The sequence below is a fragment of the Dendrobium catenatum genome, unplaced genomic scaffold (assembly GCF_001605985.2).
Source record: "Dendrobium catenatum unplaced genomic scaffold, ASM160598v2 fragScaff_scaffold_1282, whole genome shotgun sequence".
Taxonomy (NCBI): domain Eukaryota; kingdom Viridiplantae; phylum Streptophyta; class Magnoliopsida; order Asparagales; family Orchidaceae; genus Dendrobium; species Dendrobium catenatum.
In genome coordinates, this window is record NW_021319744.1 from 813,637 (window position 1) to 831,922 (window position 18,286).

General features: G+C 36.9%; 1 protein-coding gene across 2 annotated transcripts in view; it reads right to left on the bottom strand.

Moving 5' to 3' along the window:
* Nucleotides 1–4,871, bottom strand: part of LOC110108336 — a 79,433-nt gene extending 74,562 nt beyond the window's left edge. For both annotated transcript variants that reach the window (XM_028699412.1, XM_028699411.1), the window contains exons 1-2: nucleotides 4,452–4,871; nucleotides 4,270–4,351 (exon numbers count right to left, since the gene is read on the bottom strand). In XM_028699412.1, the coding sequence (XP_028555245.1) occupies nucleotides 4,270–4,351; nucleotides 4,452–4,741 (372 nt within the window). In that variant the 5' untranslated portion in view covers nucleotides 4,742–4,871. The remainder of the gene's footprint in view (nucleotides 1–4,269; nucleotides 4,352–4,451) is intronic.
* Nucleotides 4,872–18,286: the final 13,415 nt, after the last annotated feature.

Consider the following 18,286-nt stretch of genomic DNA (forward strand, 5'->3'; position numbering starts at 1 on the left):
TCGTCAACGGGACGTAGAGAAGAGGCCAAGAATGAGTTAGTTTCCTTCCAAAATCTGAAATTAAATTTCAGGTTTAGAAAATCAAAGGATGGAACTTCAAGAGGGAAAATCCAATCCTTAAATTTCGGTGGGGAGTTAAGTGGAGAGAGGGAGATTTGAGAGAGAGAGGGGACGGGTATGGAGAGAGAGGCCGGCGGCAATGATGAGGGGATTAGGGAATTTGTTTCCACATTGTAAGATTTGATTTTTGGAAAGAAATAAGGAGGTGTAGGAGCTTTGGAAATTTCAGCTAGGAAAGGAAAAGGGAAATTTGAATTTATTCCCAAAGTAGGAGTTGGTTTTAGGAAATATTTCCTATCCCAAACCTAAGAGGGGGGCCGGCGGCATTTATAGGGGGAAAGGGCTTCAATCAAGTGTTAATGCTTACTTAATTTGAGTTTGAGAATTAGGAAAGTATTTAATTAAATCCAATTTGAATATGAAATTCAAATTGATTTAATTTGGAAACTTTCCTAAAATAACCTTGGTAATTTAGGAAAGATTTTAAAGTTCAAATTGTTTGAATTTGAAATCAAAATCTGTCCCAAATTGTACCAATCCAAATTAGACAAGGGAAAGCAATGAAGGAGGGGAGCTAGGGCCGGCGGGTTGAAGGGTTTCGGGCAAGGGGTCGGCGGCTAGGTGAGGGGGGATTATGTGGAGCTTGGGGGAGGGAAGGGGAAGGGCTTGGGGAATTTGGATGGTGGGGAGGTGAAGGGAGAATAGGTGGCCGACAACAAGGATTGGGAGGGCCTTGGCCGGCGGCTAGGAGGTGGAATATGGGGTTGATGAAAAAAAATGAAGATAAGAAACCACGAAGCCGGCCGTCTCCAAGGTTGGTGGGTGGTGCGCTTCCCTCTCCAAGGGATCTCTCTCCAAACCTCTCTCGCTCTTGCAAGAAATCAAAACGTAGGAAATTTTTTCATTCAATCATTCATTACCCTCAAACAACAAAACAATGGGCTATAAATAGCCTAGTACATGAAATAGAAAGACAAAAATGCCCTCGGGGTTTACATACGACATCCCTTTACTAGAAGGGTACAACGGGAAATAAAAAATAACATAAAATAAACAAAATACAACAACACATAATTAAAACAATACATGACATAAATCAAAAGTACAATGACTCGATCGTGGTCGTAGATCAGCGGCCACGCCTCTTCCAAGATCAGATGTCCCCATCAGTAAACATATGAGGGATGGTGATGAGGACATCCGACAGACCGACAGTGGAAGGTTTATCAGAGACGGGGCCGGAGATTGACAGTCACGATTGCATCCCTTTATTTCTGAGTTATTATTTGTATTTATTATTGTATTGTTTCTGAATTTACCCTCACTTGAGGGAGTAGGTTCTTGTGACCCATTAGGGGCACTTTTATCTTTTGATGTTTACTATTGTACTTGGTTATTTATACCCCTTTTATCTTCTTGAGAGGAGATGGTGATCATTATGAAATTATTTTCTCCACTTGTGTCTTGGTGAGTCTTGAGAGAGTTGAAGTCCCTAGGTGAGGGCAATGTATCACCCGTAACCGCATGAAGCGTTCGGGCTCACGGTCCATCTCCTCCTTCCACCCCAAATCCCAGGCCACCCCTCTTTTCCATCCAAGTCGCAGGCCATCTTCCCAACTCCCCGTTTATTCCCTCTTTCTCCCTTTCATTTTAGAAAAATTAAAATCAAGTTCCTGAATTATCTCCTCCCTTAAATCTGAATTTAATTACAGATTTTTTCCTCCTTGATTCAAATACAAGTTCTACAACTAAATCCTCCCTTTCCCTCCTCTATGGCCGGTCCCTACCTCCACCCCTCCACTTTGAATTAGCCTCCCTAACCTCCCTCCTACCTGTATATCGATTATTACAGGTTTTCTCCTTCACCAAGATTGTTGTCCTGAATCCGAAAATCATCCTAGTTGATGTTCAGAATTTCCTACACGCAATAGTTTGCTTCCTAGCTTGTTGTCCAAAGTTTCCAACATGTGACAGCTTGTTGTCTCGCCGTCCAGACTCCAGAGCTAGTCTAGTTCACTATTCTGATTCGGGGAACTGTTCAATCATCCAAACAGCCAGAATTGTTGTGCTGCTGGTCTGCTGCCTAAAGCATGTGAGAAGGCTTGTGTAGTCATTTCTCCGCATAAGCAACCAAACGCATTTGCCAGAGCTTCGAATCTTCTTCCTTATTGGTAAACTCTTTCCCTTCCTTGTACCTTTTAAAACCTCTTAAATTGTGGCATCATAATGATTGTGTAAACTTTCTCCGCAAGCCAATTTATTAAGAGTGTGAGTGAGTGGACCCAACTAGTGACTAGTCTAAATGTTAATTTAGGGATTTCCTTTGAAAATCCCCCATTTATGCTAATCTTAATTGAATTGGTTAATGATATGATTCTAAACGATTATCGTGTAATTTGGCCTAAGTTACATCATCCCTCTTATTGTATTTAATCTCCGTTTAATTCGCTAAAGTTAGAATAATTATTGTTGCTCTAATATAAGGCGTTTAATTTCAAACATTGAATATTTACAAACGCATCTAGTTCTACATAAGATGGATGTTGAAGCAGCCTGGAATCAGTAAGATAAGCATACTATTCTAGTGTCAGGGGTAACTCGATGTACCTTGGAGCTAAGTATAAACGCTTTTCAACTAATCAATATGTGTGGAATGCAATTCAATTTTTTTAAAACAACTATTTCTAAGAACACTGTTCATAGAAAGTCAAAAACTAAATATCTATGTCTAACATGGTCAAAAGTAGGTTAAAACAATTTGGCATCGAACAAAAAATTTAAAGATAATTATTAAATAAAAAAATTCAAATTAATTTTCACCTTTACTCTTAAAAAAAAGAGCATACTACATAGTTTAATGGATGTAATTTGATAATTATTAGCCAATATTGTTGGAAAATCAGGTGATGCCTAGTTCTATTGTAACATATAAAAAATTAAGTTAAAAAAAAAGTGATAACTAGATATAATAGGTTCAAGCATCTTGGAATTATAAACAAGAATGTGATGATTGATGATGACATATCTTTTAGATTTAAAGTTGGATGGTTAAAATGAATAAGTACCACAGAAATATCATACCATTTTATAAGGAAATATCATGGAGACTAGGAGAAGAATATTTAAAACCAAATATCATCTTGGTTATGCTGTATAGATTTGTATGTTGAACAATAAAAAAGCCAATGATGGCTAGGTTGTGTGTGGCATAATTGAGAATTGCAAGATGCGTCTTTGCAAAAACTAAGTAAGATATAACAACAACATCATCATCAAAAAAGCTCTAAATGTAAGCCTCGAGGCATTTGTCACTAGAATTGCGCTAAGGCGGACCTCAAGGCGAGCTTCATATTGTCATATGGAGTTCATGCACGTATACAAAAGTTGCTGTCATATGATACCAAAGTTGTGATGAGCATAAGCTATTATTTTCAATTATTCTTTAGTTGGTGTACATCATTGCTTCAATCATTAATGATCTTGTAAGCACTTATTTATCCTTAGTTATCAAGTTGTCATTTGCCCAGCTGTTTTCATGGCCGTCTGGCTCAAGGTTGAGAATGTTCATATCACTATTTTTAAACAGACAAGAACTATAAGGATTTTTTGGCCTTCGATATGTCTCCATCAGAGGGTTGTAGAAGAATCATATGTTGGAGAGATCATTAAAGGTATCTTTGGTTAGTCGTGTTTTGTTTCCTAATGTGTGGTGTATTATCATTTAGGTAGAGGTATGGCGAGATCTATGTTGGAGTGAAACGCAATGAAGTCTCCATGAGAAGTTCCTATTGAATTTAAAAATAATCATTGCTTTTGCTACCAATTACAAGCAAATCTAAAATCATTAAAACCTTTCACAGCCTACTACCCAAAGCTCGTTACAAAGGTCAAAAAGCATCTTTCAAGTGATGCACTGATTGCTGCATACCAGGATTCATCAATTGGTGAATTTCAAGTTCACTAATATCGTCCTAAGAGAAAATGCAGCAGTTGGCCTTTGTTTTTTTTAAGAATGGTGACTTCTACAAAAATATAACTTCTAAAACTTTAACTTGTTTGATCTGCAAAACTCATTGAAACAATATGGATAACAGTAAACAAGCACCTTTCTTGCAGTAACAGTGTTAATGAAACAGATCGTGTGTTCTTATTACAGAACAATATTATGGTGTGAATGTGAAGTCATATAGCACGAACACGCTCAGATACCTCGGAATCAAGAAAGGCGATCGTCTCTTTCTTCTTGCTTGCTGCTGAATCTCTGTGGGTGTCTTGCAGTTTACTTGTCACCCTTTATATTGAATGAAAAATAACACATCAGTTTCTCACATCTCAAAACCCTAATGCTAGCCTCATCAGAGAGAAGAGAGAAATTTAAGAACGAATCAGACCTATGTGCTAAGGTTACATGAAGCCCCCGCACTTCCACGACGATGGAGGGACTGGTCCAAGGACGAACTCGCACACTGAGTTCCCCCACTTCCACACGCTTGAACTCCAAGAAAGTAGAACCTTCGATTAGAGGGTTCAGGGCCGAGGGTTCGAACTTTAGCTTCTTCGCACAGCCTTGCGATGCTAGAAGGCCCAGCTCTATCTCCAACTCTGGTTCTTCGACTAGCCATGGTCTGAGGCGTGAAACAAAATTGGACCGCACGAAGTTGGAGACAAACATACTGAACATTGCTGATTATAGTTTAAACGTTCCAGATATTGAGCAAACAGATCGAACTTCCCCCCGCCATTTGCAGGGTGGAGCAGCGAGAAGTTCCGAGGAGGATAACGATGCGAAGATTTTCCAGGGACATCTCGAACAACAAATAAAATATATTACACAGCTAACCTTGAACTGTTGGTTGAGAGTTTATGCTTTCAACTAAGAGGTCATGAATTCGAGTTTTTGTGTATGCGTGATTTGTATGAATTTGACTTAAATGACCTAAATGTCCAAAAAAACAAATAAAATATATTCTTTAAAATTATGGATGCCTGATAACGTTGAATTTATATGACAAAATTTAAAGAAAATTTTCTCCACCGTTTCATGCAATTACACGCATATATTATATCATGATCTTATATTTAATAGATGCAAAATATGTTTAGCATTATTGTAAGTCATCAGCCAACCATATATTGATGTTCATGTAATTAGGAGAAATTATTAGACGGGGAGTCCGGACACAGAGATGTGTTTGGATTCTAATTAAATGTTGACACATGATGTTTACATGTGAATATTTAATTGGATTTATTTTTTATTTGTATATTTAATGTGTACTCATAACTTTAAATCAAGCGCATCAAAAGCGCAGTCAAAGTGCGAGTAAAACGCAATCAAAGTGCAGTAAAAAATGCAACAAATAATCAGTAAAAGAGTATGTAAAGCGCAAGTAAAACACAAATAAAATTTCCAACAAATTATTTTCCTAGAAGTTCATTTATAAGTACTTAAGAACTATTAATAATTAATTTCTGTTAATTAATCAATAGCCTAATACTAATTAATATCTTAAATTAACCGTTTCACTAATCAAAGTAGGCAACAGTGAATAGGAGTTGAGTGGAGGCATATTATCTCTTCCCATGCTACAGGTAAAGGAAAAATTATTAGGTTCGGACATTGGACCTAAAAATAGGTTCGGATATTCAATTAAAATTTGTCACGTGGATTGCACTTTTTGACTGCGTTTTAACTACGATTTACCTGCACTTTTACCTGCGTTTTACCAGCACTTTACATGAGCTTTTGGCGTGTTTGACTTAAAATTCCGCATACACGTGTACATTCCGCATGTCAATATTTTATTGGACACCGGACGTATTCTACCTCCGGTGTCCGGACCTAAAAATTTTCCCAGGCGGGGAGAGAGAGAGTGCTCTCAGCAAATGCATGCAAATCTAGGAAGGGAGGCGGATGTGTGAAGTTAAGGTGGAGTTGATCACTGGATTGCAATTAGTCAAATTGAAGGAGCATGAGTTCGACTACAGGAAAGTGATCGGCACAGTGCAGCACAGTCAACGAAAAAAGTAAACTGTTTGGCATTGTGTGTGTAAACAATTTCTGCGAGAGAACAGCAGTTGTGGGAGATCTGTAACATTGAGGAGAATTGTTTCTGGGTAGAGTAAGAAGCAGAACGAGTTTTACTGTCGTGAGTGAAGTGTGACCAATTCAGTGGAAGAAGAGAAGGAAGGAGAAAGAAATATAGGGAAGAAGAATATGAGGATTCATCTGGTATATGCAGAAGAGATGTTACGAGGTAAATGGTTATGTTAGTATAATTTGATGTTATGTAATTTATTGACTATAATTAATAGAAGTCATGGAAAATTTAGAGTCGATTTGTATAGGTTATTTACAAACAAAAAAGGGTATAAAAAGTCGAATTTGAGAAGATGAGTTGTCAAGGAGGTAAGATATGTCATTCTAAATTTTCAAAACAATTATTATTAATCTAGATAATTACAATGTTACTTGACTCAATTGAAGGAATAAATATGTAAAATTTAAATTAGTGAATATGAACATATATCAAAGTATTCATGTACAAGCAACTACATATCCATATGAATAATTAAAAATTGTAATAAGATAATATATGATTGTTTAAAACTTTTCCTAGTTGGTAATATTTTGAAAAGAAATTCAATTCATTATATATTGCATATACGATCTTTTTTATGCAGACAAGTATAACAGATAGATTTAAAAAAAAAAAAAAAACAGATAGATTTTTATGAAAGCATGCAACAATACAAAGCAAGTATGAATTACTAATATTTGAAGTCTACTGAATATCAAAATAGAAAAGGTTGACCATGAAATGACATGATACCTACGTTGTAGGTGGGGCAAAAGAGGGCCCAAATATGATACATGCGTAGCAGGTGAGGCAAAATCAACTCCTAAAGAGGCAAAAGACTTCTATGTAGCTCAATGACAAAAATGTCCGGTTACTTAGGCTCCATTGAACATTATTATGAAAGTTAACCATATGAAAATGAGAGTTAAATCCTTAAAAGACTAATTATTATATTTTGTACATACTTCAAATGAATCAAAGGATTATCATAAATATGATTTTTATGTTGTTTTGCAATTATTTTTGAGTTTATTCAATTATGTTATTCACTATAATCTTGCATTTAATTTTTATTTTAATTGCATAACTTTATGAGCATCATAGCTCACCCGTTTTTTTTTAATGGATGTTGTTACAAGAAAACGCAAGAATAAAGTTGAGACTGATTAGGCAAGTTATAGAATATTTAGGGTTTTTTAGTAATATTTGTGATTTTTTCTTTTGAGTTATGCAAGCTGTCTAAATGTGATGATGTATTATGATTTTCTTAATGGCTCTATAAGTAGTTGGATGATGTAATTGAGATTATTAGATGCTTATGTTTACTCAATAAATGCATTCGTTGATAGATGTTTTTATATAAGCATGCAAATTATGAGAGATATTAAATATAGAAAATGAATGTTATATTAATTATGTGATATACTACGTTACTGGTGAGGGGAATCAGGGAGTGTTATCAAATTTGACTTTCTTAGTTGCTCTTAGACTCTCTCGATCCAAATTTGTTATTCTTTCCAAAAAAATTCACCACCAAATCTCTTCCTACAAGCAGCCCATCGTTGTTGAGTAGATGTCATGTTATTCTTAATCAAACGAGCTCTCTCCACAATCTGAGAGAAGTCGAATTATGAAATGGAACCAATAACTTCCTCAAATTGTCTCACAATCATCTTAAAAATCTGTAGCACTTCTCCTTTGGAGTGTTAACCAACTACATAGCATATATGGCTAAAGCAGTAAACTTCGTCTCAAACTATATAACTATCATGCTATACTAACCAATCTTATAAAGTTTTATGCATATACTAACATGCAGAAGGTGGTACAACTCAGACTTAGAATGAAAAAAAAAAAAAAAATCTTCTTAACTAATCAGAATGTTTAATCTCCCCTAAAACTTCTCCTCTTACTGGTCCATCCATCAGAGCTCAACCTTTCCACTAAAGGAAAAACGTCGATTACCGGCGGTTATGATCGACGGTTATATAACCGCCGGTAATACCGACGGTTTGTCGGCGGTGTGGCCGCCGGTGGATTACTAGCGGCCTAACCAGGGGTTTTGTAATGTTAAGCCGTCGGCAATAGCGACGGTCCTGTAACCGCCGGCTAAACCGCCGGATGTCAATTTTACCGGCGGTGTACCGGCGACGAATACCGCCGTTGATAAGTGATGCCAATACCAGCGGTCAGGATCGTCGGAACACCGCCGGTAAATGCCCTTAAATTAACAAGCCCGAGCCTCGCATTTCATTCATATTCTTTCCTTCTCTCTATTCAGATGAGCTCTGCCGTCGCCTCCGCCCACCTCCCGCTCGATCGAGCGCACTGTCTTGCCGACGACGACCTCTCCGACCGCCGATGAACTCTCTCCGACCGCCGATGAACTCTCTACGACCAACGACCCCAAACCGGCCGCCTATCGCGCGATCAAGTTCTGATATCTTGCCGTAATCGATCTCACACCGGCTGCCCTAGTTTTCATGTGATTTGAAGAAAAATCATGATTTGAAGGTAATCTTTAATGTTTTTCTGTGATTATTTGTTCTTACTAGGCATTTACAAGAAATTGTAATTTATTGTATGATTTTGATAGTAATCTAGACATATGCAAGAGGTAATCTTGTAATCGTTTGAGTAGATCAAAATTTCCATTTATTAAGTGTAAATTTAGTAATGATAGATCTAATGGGCTGATTGTGACTTTGGGTTAGAGCAAGATAGCAAGAGAGGGAGAGGGAGAGAGAAAAAAGAGGGAGAGAGAAAAGAGAGAGAGAGGGGGAGAGAGAGAGAGAGAGAACAAGAGAGATAGATAGTGAGAGAGCAAGAGCGAGAGCTAGAAAGAGGTAGAGAGATATAGAGAGAGAAAGAGAGCAAGCAAGTTTTAGAGAGAGCAAGAGAGAGGGAGAGTGAGAGAGAGGGAGAAAAGTGAGAGAGAGCGAAAAGGGAGAGATAGGAAAAAGAGAGAGGGAGAGAGGAAAAAAAGAGAGATAGATAGAGAGAGCAAGAGAGAGTTAGAAAGAGGGATAGAGATATAGAGAGAGAAAGAGAGCAAGCGTTGTAGAGATGAGGATGCTCAGGTGGATGAGTGAGTTCACTCATAGGAATAAAATGCGAAACGATAATATATGTGAAAAGTTTGGAGTAGCTCCTGTGGTACATAAGATTAGAGAGAGTTGCCTTAGATGATTTGGTCGCATAAAACATCAACCTTTATAATGTCCCAGTTAGAATAGCATATATGTTACATTTGATTATAAAGTTTATGTTGATGATTATAGGCATCAATAAAAAGACTTGATTATAAAGTATTAAAAATGAACTTTTACGTTGATGTAAACGAGAATCTTACTCTTAACAATGCACAATGAAGAAAAAGAATTCATGTAACTAACCCCACGTAGAGGGATAAAGAATTAATGTTGTTGTTGCTGATAGTTAGACCTGTCAATTTCGGGTTACGGGACGAACCCGACCCGACCTGACCCGTAAGTGACCCGGATTTATTCGGGTTCGGGTCAACCCAACCCGGTTTTATAAACGGGTCAGTTTTAGAAAAAAAGAATTCATGTAACTAACCCCACGTAGAGGGATAAAGAATTGATGTTGTTGTTGTTGATAGTTAATGTAGATGGTTAGTTTGTATTGATGATTATCCTGTAGCCAATATTTGGGTTTGATTATCCTGTTAGTGTTGACCTCATTTTTGTATGAGGCACTTGGACCAATCCTGACCCTAAATTTGATCTCCAAATCAATTCAAACTCTAGGATCCTCATTGAATCCTGACCTTAGGATCTATTCTAGATCCTAGAATTCTTCTAGACTTCAGACCTTAAGATCTACTCTAGACCTTAAGACACTTATAGAAGTCAGACTTTAGGATCTACCTAGATCATAAATCAATTCAGACTTCTAATCAATCAAATCCAAAATCCAACCCAAATCCAGAATCTGAAACCAAAATTCAAGGCCAAAGGTCCAAATCCTGAAAGCCTTTTCTAGTGAATTTTCAAACACTTCAAAACCCAATTAAATGAGTTTCGATTCAGAGTCTGTCAGTTGCATACTGATGGGACATGTCTCTAGAGGCAATCCTCCAAATTTGAGCCCATTCTGAGGTCTCTGACTCCAAAAACTAAATCAAAATCCAAAGGCTGTAAAACCTTCAAATATTTATAGCCTATGCCACTGGACCTGTCACCTTGAAGATTCTGATCTTAGAGCCTTCACCAAAGCCTCTAGTCACTTTCAGGCCATTAATCCTCATGTGTTGATTAATAAACTGAATTTTTCTGGACTCATTTCAACCCCTAGTGGTCAGGAGCCCAAAATGACCAAAATATCCCTATGGGGCTCAAACATTGATTTCAAACCAAATGACCTCCAAATTGAATGCAACCACCTCCAGCAAGTTTTAAATATCAAACCAAACCCGTTGGACCCATTCCCAGACTTTGGGTCAACCTAGTTGACCTAAGAGGCCCATTAAGGGTCCAAATGGGTGTTTTGGCATAATTGATTTCCTTAAATCTTCAAAACACATTCAACAAACTCAAAACTATATTTCAAACTTGTTGAGCCCAAAATTAGACCCTTGACCCGACCAATAGTTGACCAAGTCAACTAAGCCATGGTTAGTCAAATTTGACCCATATGAACTAATTCAATACATTCAATCAAATCAACCCATTCAAATTATACCAAACCAATCAAACTCTCAAACACATTTCTAAACATGTTTCAAACCCATTCAACTCAATTGGAGTCAAACTCAATTGGAGTTTTGACTTAGTCAAACCCAAAATCATAGTCAAACTCTCACTTATATGTTTTCAAACACTCAAACATCAACCTTCAAGCCTTAGATCCATCATTCCAGCACCCATGGCATCCCCATATGCCACCCCACCTATCTTTAACCAGTTGACTGGTCAACATAGTCAACAAACCCCTTTAGGTGGCTTAAATATCTAAATGACTTGACTTAAGCTAACCTATTTCCTATCAAATTATCCCAGCCAACACTCAAATTCTCTCCCTTGCCACCTCACCAGTCCAAGTGGCATTGGACCAGTCAAACAGTCAAATCAAGGCTTAAGAGGGGTTAAACTTGGTCAAAACCCCTCTTAAACCTAATCTATCCTAATCCAAATCATTTCAGCTATTTAAACCCTTCTAGAACCTTCCTAGAGGCACTTCCAGCCTTTAGATTGAAATCAAACGTCCCCCATTACTCCCATGCTCAAATGGGGACCAAAACCACTTTCCACATGGCTTGTACGTTTGTCTTTTGATTCTCCTGCTCCTAACTACCCCCTGGACAGGTGGCCCGATCTTAGAAACTCCCTAAATCGATCAGAGCCGTCCAAGCCCTTGGAGAATGGCTGAATAGGGTGAAATGCCCTAATAGAGGGTCATTCTCCATCTAGCCTTCTCTCACTATTCAATACCTCTCCAGGCCAGAGATAATTTTGTTTTAGCTCTAGGGGTTCCCTCTCCATCCCCCAAGTCAAAACCCGGCGATTGGAGGTTGTCGGCGACTGGATTCCGGTGAGCTCAAGCAAATCACCATCCAAGTTGATTTTCCCTTGATCCAGACGTTACCAGCTCGAGGTTTCTTCTACAAATCGGAGCGTGGACAGCCTACAAGTGCAACAAATCATTAAACGGTTTAATCCATCCAAAATCAAGGTGAAAAACTCAAACCCTAGATCTAAGTACACTAGCTTAAATAGGTATCTTTATACTGATTTCTAGGTTATAAAAACAAATCCCCAATATTTCTGTTCATATATTTAATCTATATTTAAAATTTTATTAAATTTGGTTGATCGGATCAAAAGAACGAGCCAAAAAAATGAGACTTAGGGCATCTTGTTAGCCTGGCTCAGACGTATGTGTTCTGGACCGTCGATTGATCAATCGACGGCTCGGATCAAGCCTTTTTCATGGTTTGATCCTACCGTGCATCCGATCTCTCATTTGATCCACGGTCTGGCTGCTTCTAAGCCGTCCGCTCCATAACGCGGAATCAGTTTCCCGCCGTCCGATCTCTCTAAACAGAGATCAAACAGCGGGGTTCAATCCCCGCCGTCGGATGGAACCTGAAGGGGATCGAACGGCTGCCGTCTGTGCTGACTCAGATAAGTGGATTGCACGTGGGTCCCGCCGCCAGGCAATCATCCCGAAATGAATTCCCAATCACTGGCCCGCCGCCAGTGCGTTTTGAGTCCTCGAACTAGCACGCAGCATGTGGCATCCCGCCGCCAAATCATGTAAAAATGATTTAAAAATCTTTTTTTTATTATTTTAACCTTTTTTTTTATTCCCAAAAATTATTTTTCAGGTGTGTATGTATATATATATATATATATATTCCTTAGTGTTAACCTCATTTTTTGTATGAGGCACTTGGACATCCTGACACTTAAATTGATCCCAAATCAATTCAAACTCTAGGATCCTCATTTGAATCCTGCCTTAGGATCTATTCTAGATCCTAAGAATTCTTCATAGATTCAGACCTTAAATCTTACTCTAGACCTAAGACACTTTATAGAAGTCAGACTTTAGCATAAAACATCAACCTTTATGATGTCCCAGTTAGAATAGCATATATGTTAGATTTGATACCATGTTAAGAAAGTTATAGGCATCAATAAAAAGACTTGATTATAAAGTATTAAAAATGAACTTTTTTTAGATGTAAACGAGAATCTTACTCTTAACAGTACACAATGAAGAAAAAGAATTCATGTAGCTAACCCCACGTAGTGGGATAAAGAATTGATGTTGTTGTTGTTGATAGTTGATGTAGATGGTTAGTTTGTGTTGATGATTATCCTGTAGCCAATATTTGGGTTTGATTACCCTGTTAGGTTGTAAATAATTCATTGATATCTAATTTGAATGTGACAAAAATAAGAATGTTAAGATAAATGCGTGAATAAAGCTTAAGAATCATGAATCAAGAAAAGCTTAAGAATATCATACATCTAGAACACATATTAAAAGTCTCTCAACAGAGGTCGGGGTGTGAATTTTTTAAGACCACAACTTCCAATCTTATACAACATCTTTAATGTTCATTCTCGTACGAAGTTGTAGTCACAAGCTATTATATAGCCAATTTTTTAGGTTAATGCCCTTTGCTCTGAAGATCAATTTCATTGAAAATTATACTATGAGTAAATACACTCATCCACCTAAAGTATAACATGTTTGCATATGTGTTCTAATAAATATTTTCATAACTATGTAGGGGGACGTTTGCTTCAACGTCCAAATGACTATCCAAGAAGAGAGATATTGGATGTATAACGGATTGTTGCCGGGTCGAAAAGGATTGACAGTTGAATTTATATAGGGATTTGAAACTTTCATTCAAGTTGCATCTCAACTGCCTTCCTTTTAGTTTGATAAAAATGAGAGAGCAGAATAAATAGAACAGAGCCTCTGATTGTGGTGGTTTAGGAAGCTCTCTTCATACTAATTGATCTGTATCTCATACGGAACATAGGCGGCGATTGGTAAGTGTTTTGAACTAGTTTATTAAATATATTTATATTATTATAACTAAGCATCAAATTTTCAGAAAGAGCACCTTGGTCGGGAGCCAACACCAATGGAGTTGCACACAATAACTCATCAACATCAAGCTGACCATCAGTGGGTTGATGAGAAGGCTAAGAACGCTCATGTGAGTAAATTTTTTTTGGAGTTTTAGAATAAAAAATTATTTAATAAAACTAATTGTAATATCAATATATTTTATGGATTTATTCTCGCAGGATGATTTTGTACGAGCTCGAGAAAGTCGGCAGTCCACTAGCGAGGGATCATCTTCAGGATCGACCCACATTTCTAAGTATCAAACATGGTCAGATGTTGTTGGTGGAAGACAAAGGGGGAGGGTACATGGCATGGGTTCACAGGCTTATGCTATTGAGGCTAGTTCATACACCTCTGCATTTCATGATCCAAGTGGAGCTGAAGAATCTGTAAGCGAGAGGGTTGCAGTGCTGATTATAGAGATTGAAGAATGAGAAAGGTTCAAAATGAAATTCAAGCATAGCTGTAATCCTACAAAGTTGAAAATCAAAGGAAGGAGCAAGAGGAGCAGCCATCTCCAGACAGTGAGGATACAGCTGAGGATTAGATCTTTTTTATGTTTGATGATTGTATTTAGAAATTGTGATTGTAACCTTATTGAATTTAGAACTTGGTGAACTTGTTTTATGTTTGATGAACTTATTTAGAACTTTTTAATGTTTGATTGTAAACTTGTTTGTTTAATTTGTGGTTATGTATGTAATTGTGATGAATATAGCGGCGTGTTGCCCAAAACATCTTATTATGTATTACTATTTATGCAGGTTTAGAATTTAGGGTGAACCTCCCTCAAATAGAGGGAATGCTGTCAATTTTTTTTTCAGGTGCTACAGGTTTCCGGCGGCTAACCGACGGTTTGGCCACCGGAAACTACGATATCGGATGGCTAATTTACACTGCCGATAATTTTCTTAAACCGTCAATAATATACCGGCGGCGGTTATCTGGTGAAAGCCCGGTGATGCATACCGTCGGTAATACCGTCAGCTATGACCACCGGGTAACCGCCGGCAATGTTACCGGCGGTGAACCGATGCTTGACCGACGGTTATTCGAACGCACGACGGTCGCTGTAACCTCCAGCATGCCGTCTGTACAGTGACCGTCGGTTAGCCGTCGGTAAAATAACCGACGGCGTAACGGCCGGAACACCGCCAGTACAAAATCTGGAAGTCACCGGCGATTATAGCCGCCGGAAAGTCGCCGTGTAATCAAAACGCCGGAAATTCACCGCCGATAAGCCGCCGGTATATTTGAAAACCGCCTGTTTCACAATATATGCCGCCAGAAAAAACCACCGGTTTTTGACGTTTTTCCCGTAGTGTTCTATATAACAGAAAAATATAATGGTACCTTCCTCTTAGGAAAACACTGCATACCAACAAATATTTTATTTAATAATTTCAACTAATCATTTACTTATTTAGGCTTAACAATGCTATTAGAGGCTTCAATCTCATAATTATATATATATGACAATCTACATCATCATATCAGACATAAGTAACTTTGTACTATGCCTCACCCATCAACTAGTTTAGCAAATTATGAAACTGTATTAGAACTGACTGTCAAAGTAGTACTATATATTGGTACTGCCCATTTGCCACAAATATATGCATACCCAAAACCACCTCACAAGATTCACATATCCATTTTTCCAACTCTATTTTATAATTAGTTTCCAAAACAAAAAATGCCATACAAAAAAGGCTTATTACAACCCAACCCAATACGACCCACCAACTAGACATGTTTTATCGTGTTGTCTTGCAATAGGAAAACCCTAAAGTATAAGTTTTGTAAACTTAAAAAAAAAATATAATCTAGACTTTAAAACAAATAACAAAGCACAAAGCTACTAACAATATCCAACAGCAACAACAAGCCTTTATCCCACAATCCCACTGTGTGGGGTCGGCTACATGAATCATTTTTCTCCATCGTGTCCTGTTAAGAGGCAAATTATAATATAATTCTAATAAAAAAGGACATTTCTAATATTTTATAACCACATCTTTTTAGGTTTACCTATACATTTCTTAACATAAGTCAAATATAATACATCTACTTTCCTAACTAGGTCATCAGAAGGCTATCGTTTTATGTGACCAAACCATCTTAGACGACTTTTTCTAATCTTATCTTCCACTGAAGCTACTCCAACATTTCACATATATGCTCATTTTGTATCCTATCTTTAAGAGTAAAGCCGCTCATCCACCTGAGCATCCTCATTTCTGCAATGCTTAACTTAATATTATGCTTATCTTTTAATGGCCAACATTTTGCACCATAAAGCATTGCATGTCTCACTATCATCTTATAGAATTTTTTCTTGAATTTGAGATGGATTTTTCTATCATATAACAAGCCTAGTGCATTCCTCCACTCCAACCATCCAACTTAAATTCTACTAATAATATCACCATATATTTCACCATAACTCTGAATAAAATATCCAATATATCTAAAAACATGTTCTCTTATTAATGACTTGATCGGCCAAAGTCATAATTCCTACACTAGATATATTATTACTAAAATTACACTCTATATATTTAGTTTTAGATATATTCAAACGAAACCCTTTAGACTCTAAGGTTGGCCACCATAATTCAAATTTACCTTCAACTCCCTCTTTAGTCTTATTTACAAGAAGAATATCATTAACAAAAAGTATATACGAGGGTACAACCTCTTGCAAATGTCTAGTGAGAACATCCATAACCAAAGAAAAAATATATGGGCTTAAGGCTGTTTCTTGATGTAATCCAACTGAAACAGGAAAATACTGGGTCAAACCACCTTGTATTTGAACACAAGTGATTGCTCATGCATACACATCCTTAATGACTTGAATATAAGCATTATTAATTAACATATTTCTTATGTAGAACTCACCATAGCACATCTATTTAAATTTTATCATATGTTTTCTCTAACTCAATAAAAATTATATGTAGATCCTCCTTATTATCTTTATACTTCTCCATCAAACCTCTCAATAAATGTATAGCTTCCATGCAAAGCTACTAACAACATCCAATATATTGAAAATAACTCTTCCATATAATCTCTTTTAATCTCCTTTCTCTCTATAAAATTCCCTTTATCTCTCATTCTCACACACTAAACATTTTCCTTAAGAGAAATAAATGGGTTGAAATTGTGGATTTGAATTTTTAAAATATAAATTTTTATGCTAGATCTACGACCCCTCGTGGCGCTTGACAAGGTGGCCCCTTCGGGAATCCATGACATCATCGAGTATGCCGCTAGCTAGCCTAAGTGCATAATTAATTTGCCAAAAACTTAAGAGCACTTCCACCCGGAGATTCCAACCCCAATGTGGCGACAATTCAAGGGAAAATTTCAAATTTTCCAAACATGCAAACATACCCCCGTGGAGTCTGCTCCATAACACGTGCAAACTCTTACATGCATCAGAAATTTTTCAAACACATGCAGAATGATTCAAACGCAAAAATCTAACTGATTGTCTTAAATCATTCCATGTCAGAATGAGTTAAACTAAATACTAAATTTGGAGGTGAACACTAATGCATATTGTCATGATTGAACCCTGAGTTATTATTATTAATGAATATGCTAAGTGTATAAGTATATTCACGAGACAGAGATTTGTGTGTTACTGTGCTTGTGGATAGTTTGTAGTGACACAAAATGGCATGCCATCAAAACTTGTTTGCATGTGATAGCTAAGTTGATTGGGTAGTCTTCATGATAATGATCAATCATAAAGAAAAATTAGAGACTTACGATAATACCTTTGTTATATAGCACAATATAGTGTTATATTGTATATATAATGTTATAATATGGATAATAACATAACTTTATTTGAATACCTTACTAATCATATTAAGCCATTTTTTTTTTTGCACACTATATATTATGTTATGGTTCATTTCCCATAAAGCATATATCACAACATTGTTACATACATACATGCGAAGGATTAACTGCATAGGGGCATGAGAAAGGAGAAGAGTCTAATGGGAGCTCATATAACCAATATTGATAGATTTGACATATGGTTAACATAATTGTTTTGTCATTTGGGTGGGTTCATATTGATCCTCCATGATTAATGTATTATTGAGAGTTCTTATGTTATTGTCTTGGTGGGAGTTCTATTAGTTATAAGACCTTATGTATTAAACAATGAATATTTTCAAATTTATGCTTGCACTATAGTTTAGTTTTATCAAATGTGCATATTGTCCAAAAAACGATCTGACCGTCATGCCTTAAAATTATTGATTGGGTGACTTGTGCCCAAGTTATGTAGCTGGAGTCCAACAACGGTGTAACTGACTGTACTATGCCATGTAAATACGGCAAGTTAGGATGGCCAAATCTTATTGAGGGTTGAGTGGTTTTGTCTCCATCTGGACCATAGGTCAAATTAAGAGTATTTACTTTGGACATGAATTTCTAATATAAATATTTATGTATGTTATTTGATTTAGAACTAATATAGAATAAATGTGTTTGAGATGGTCTCA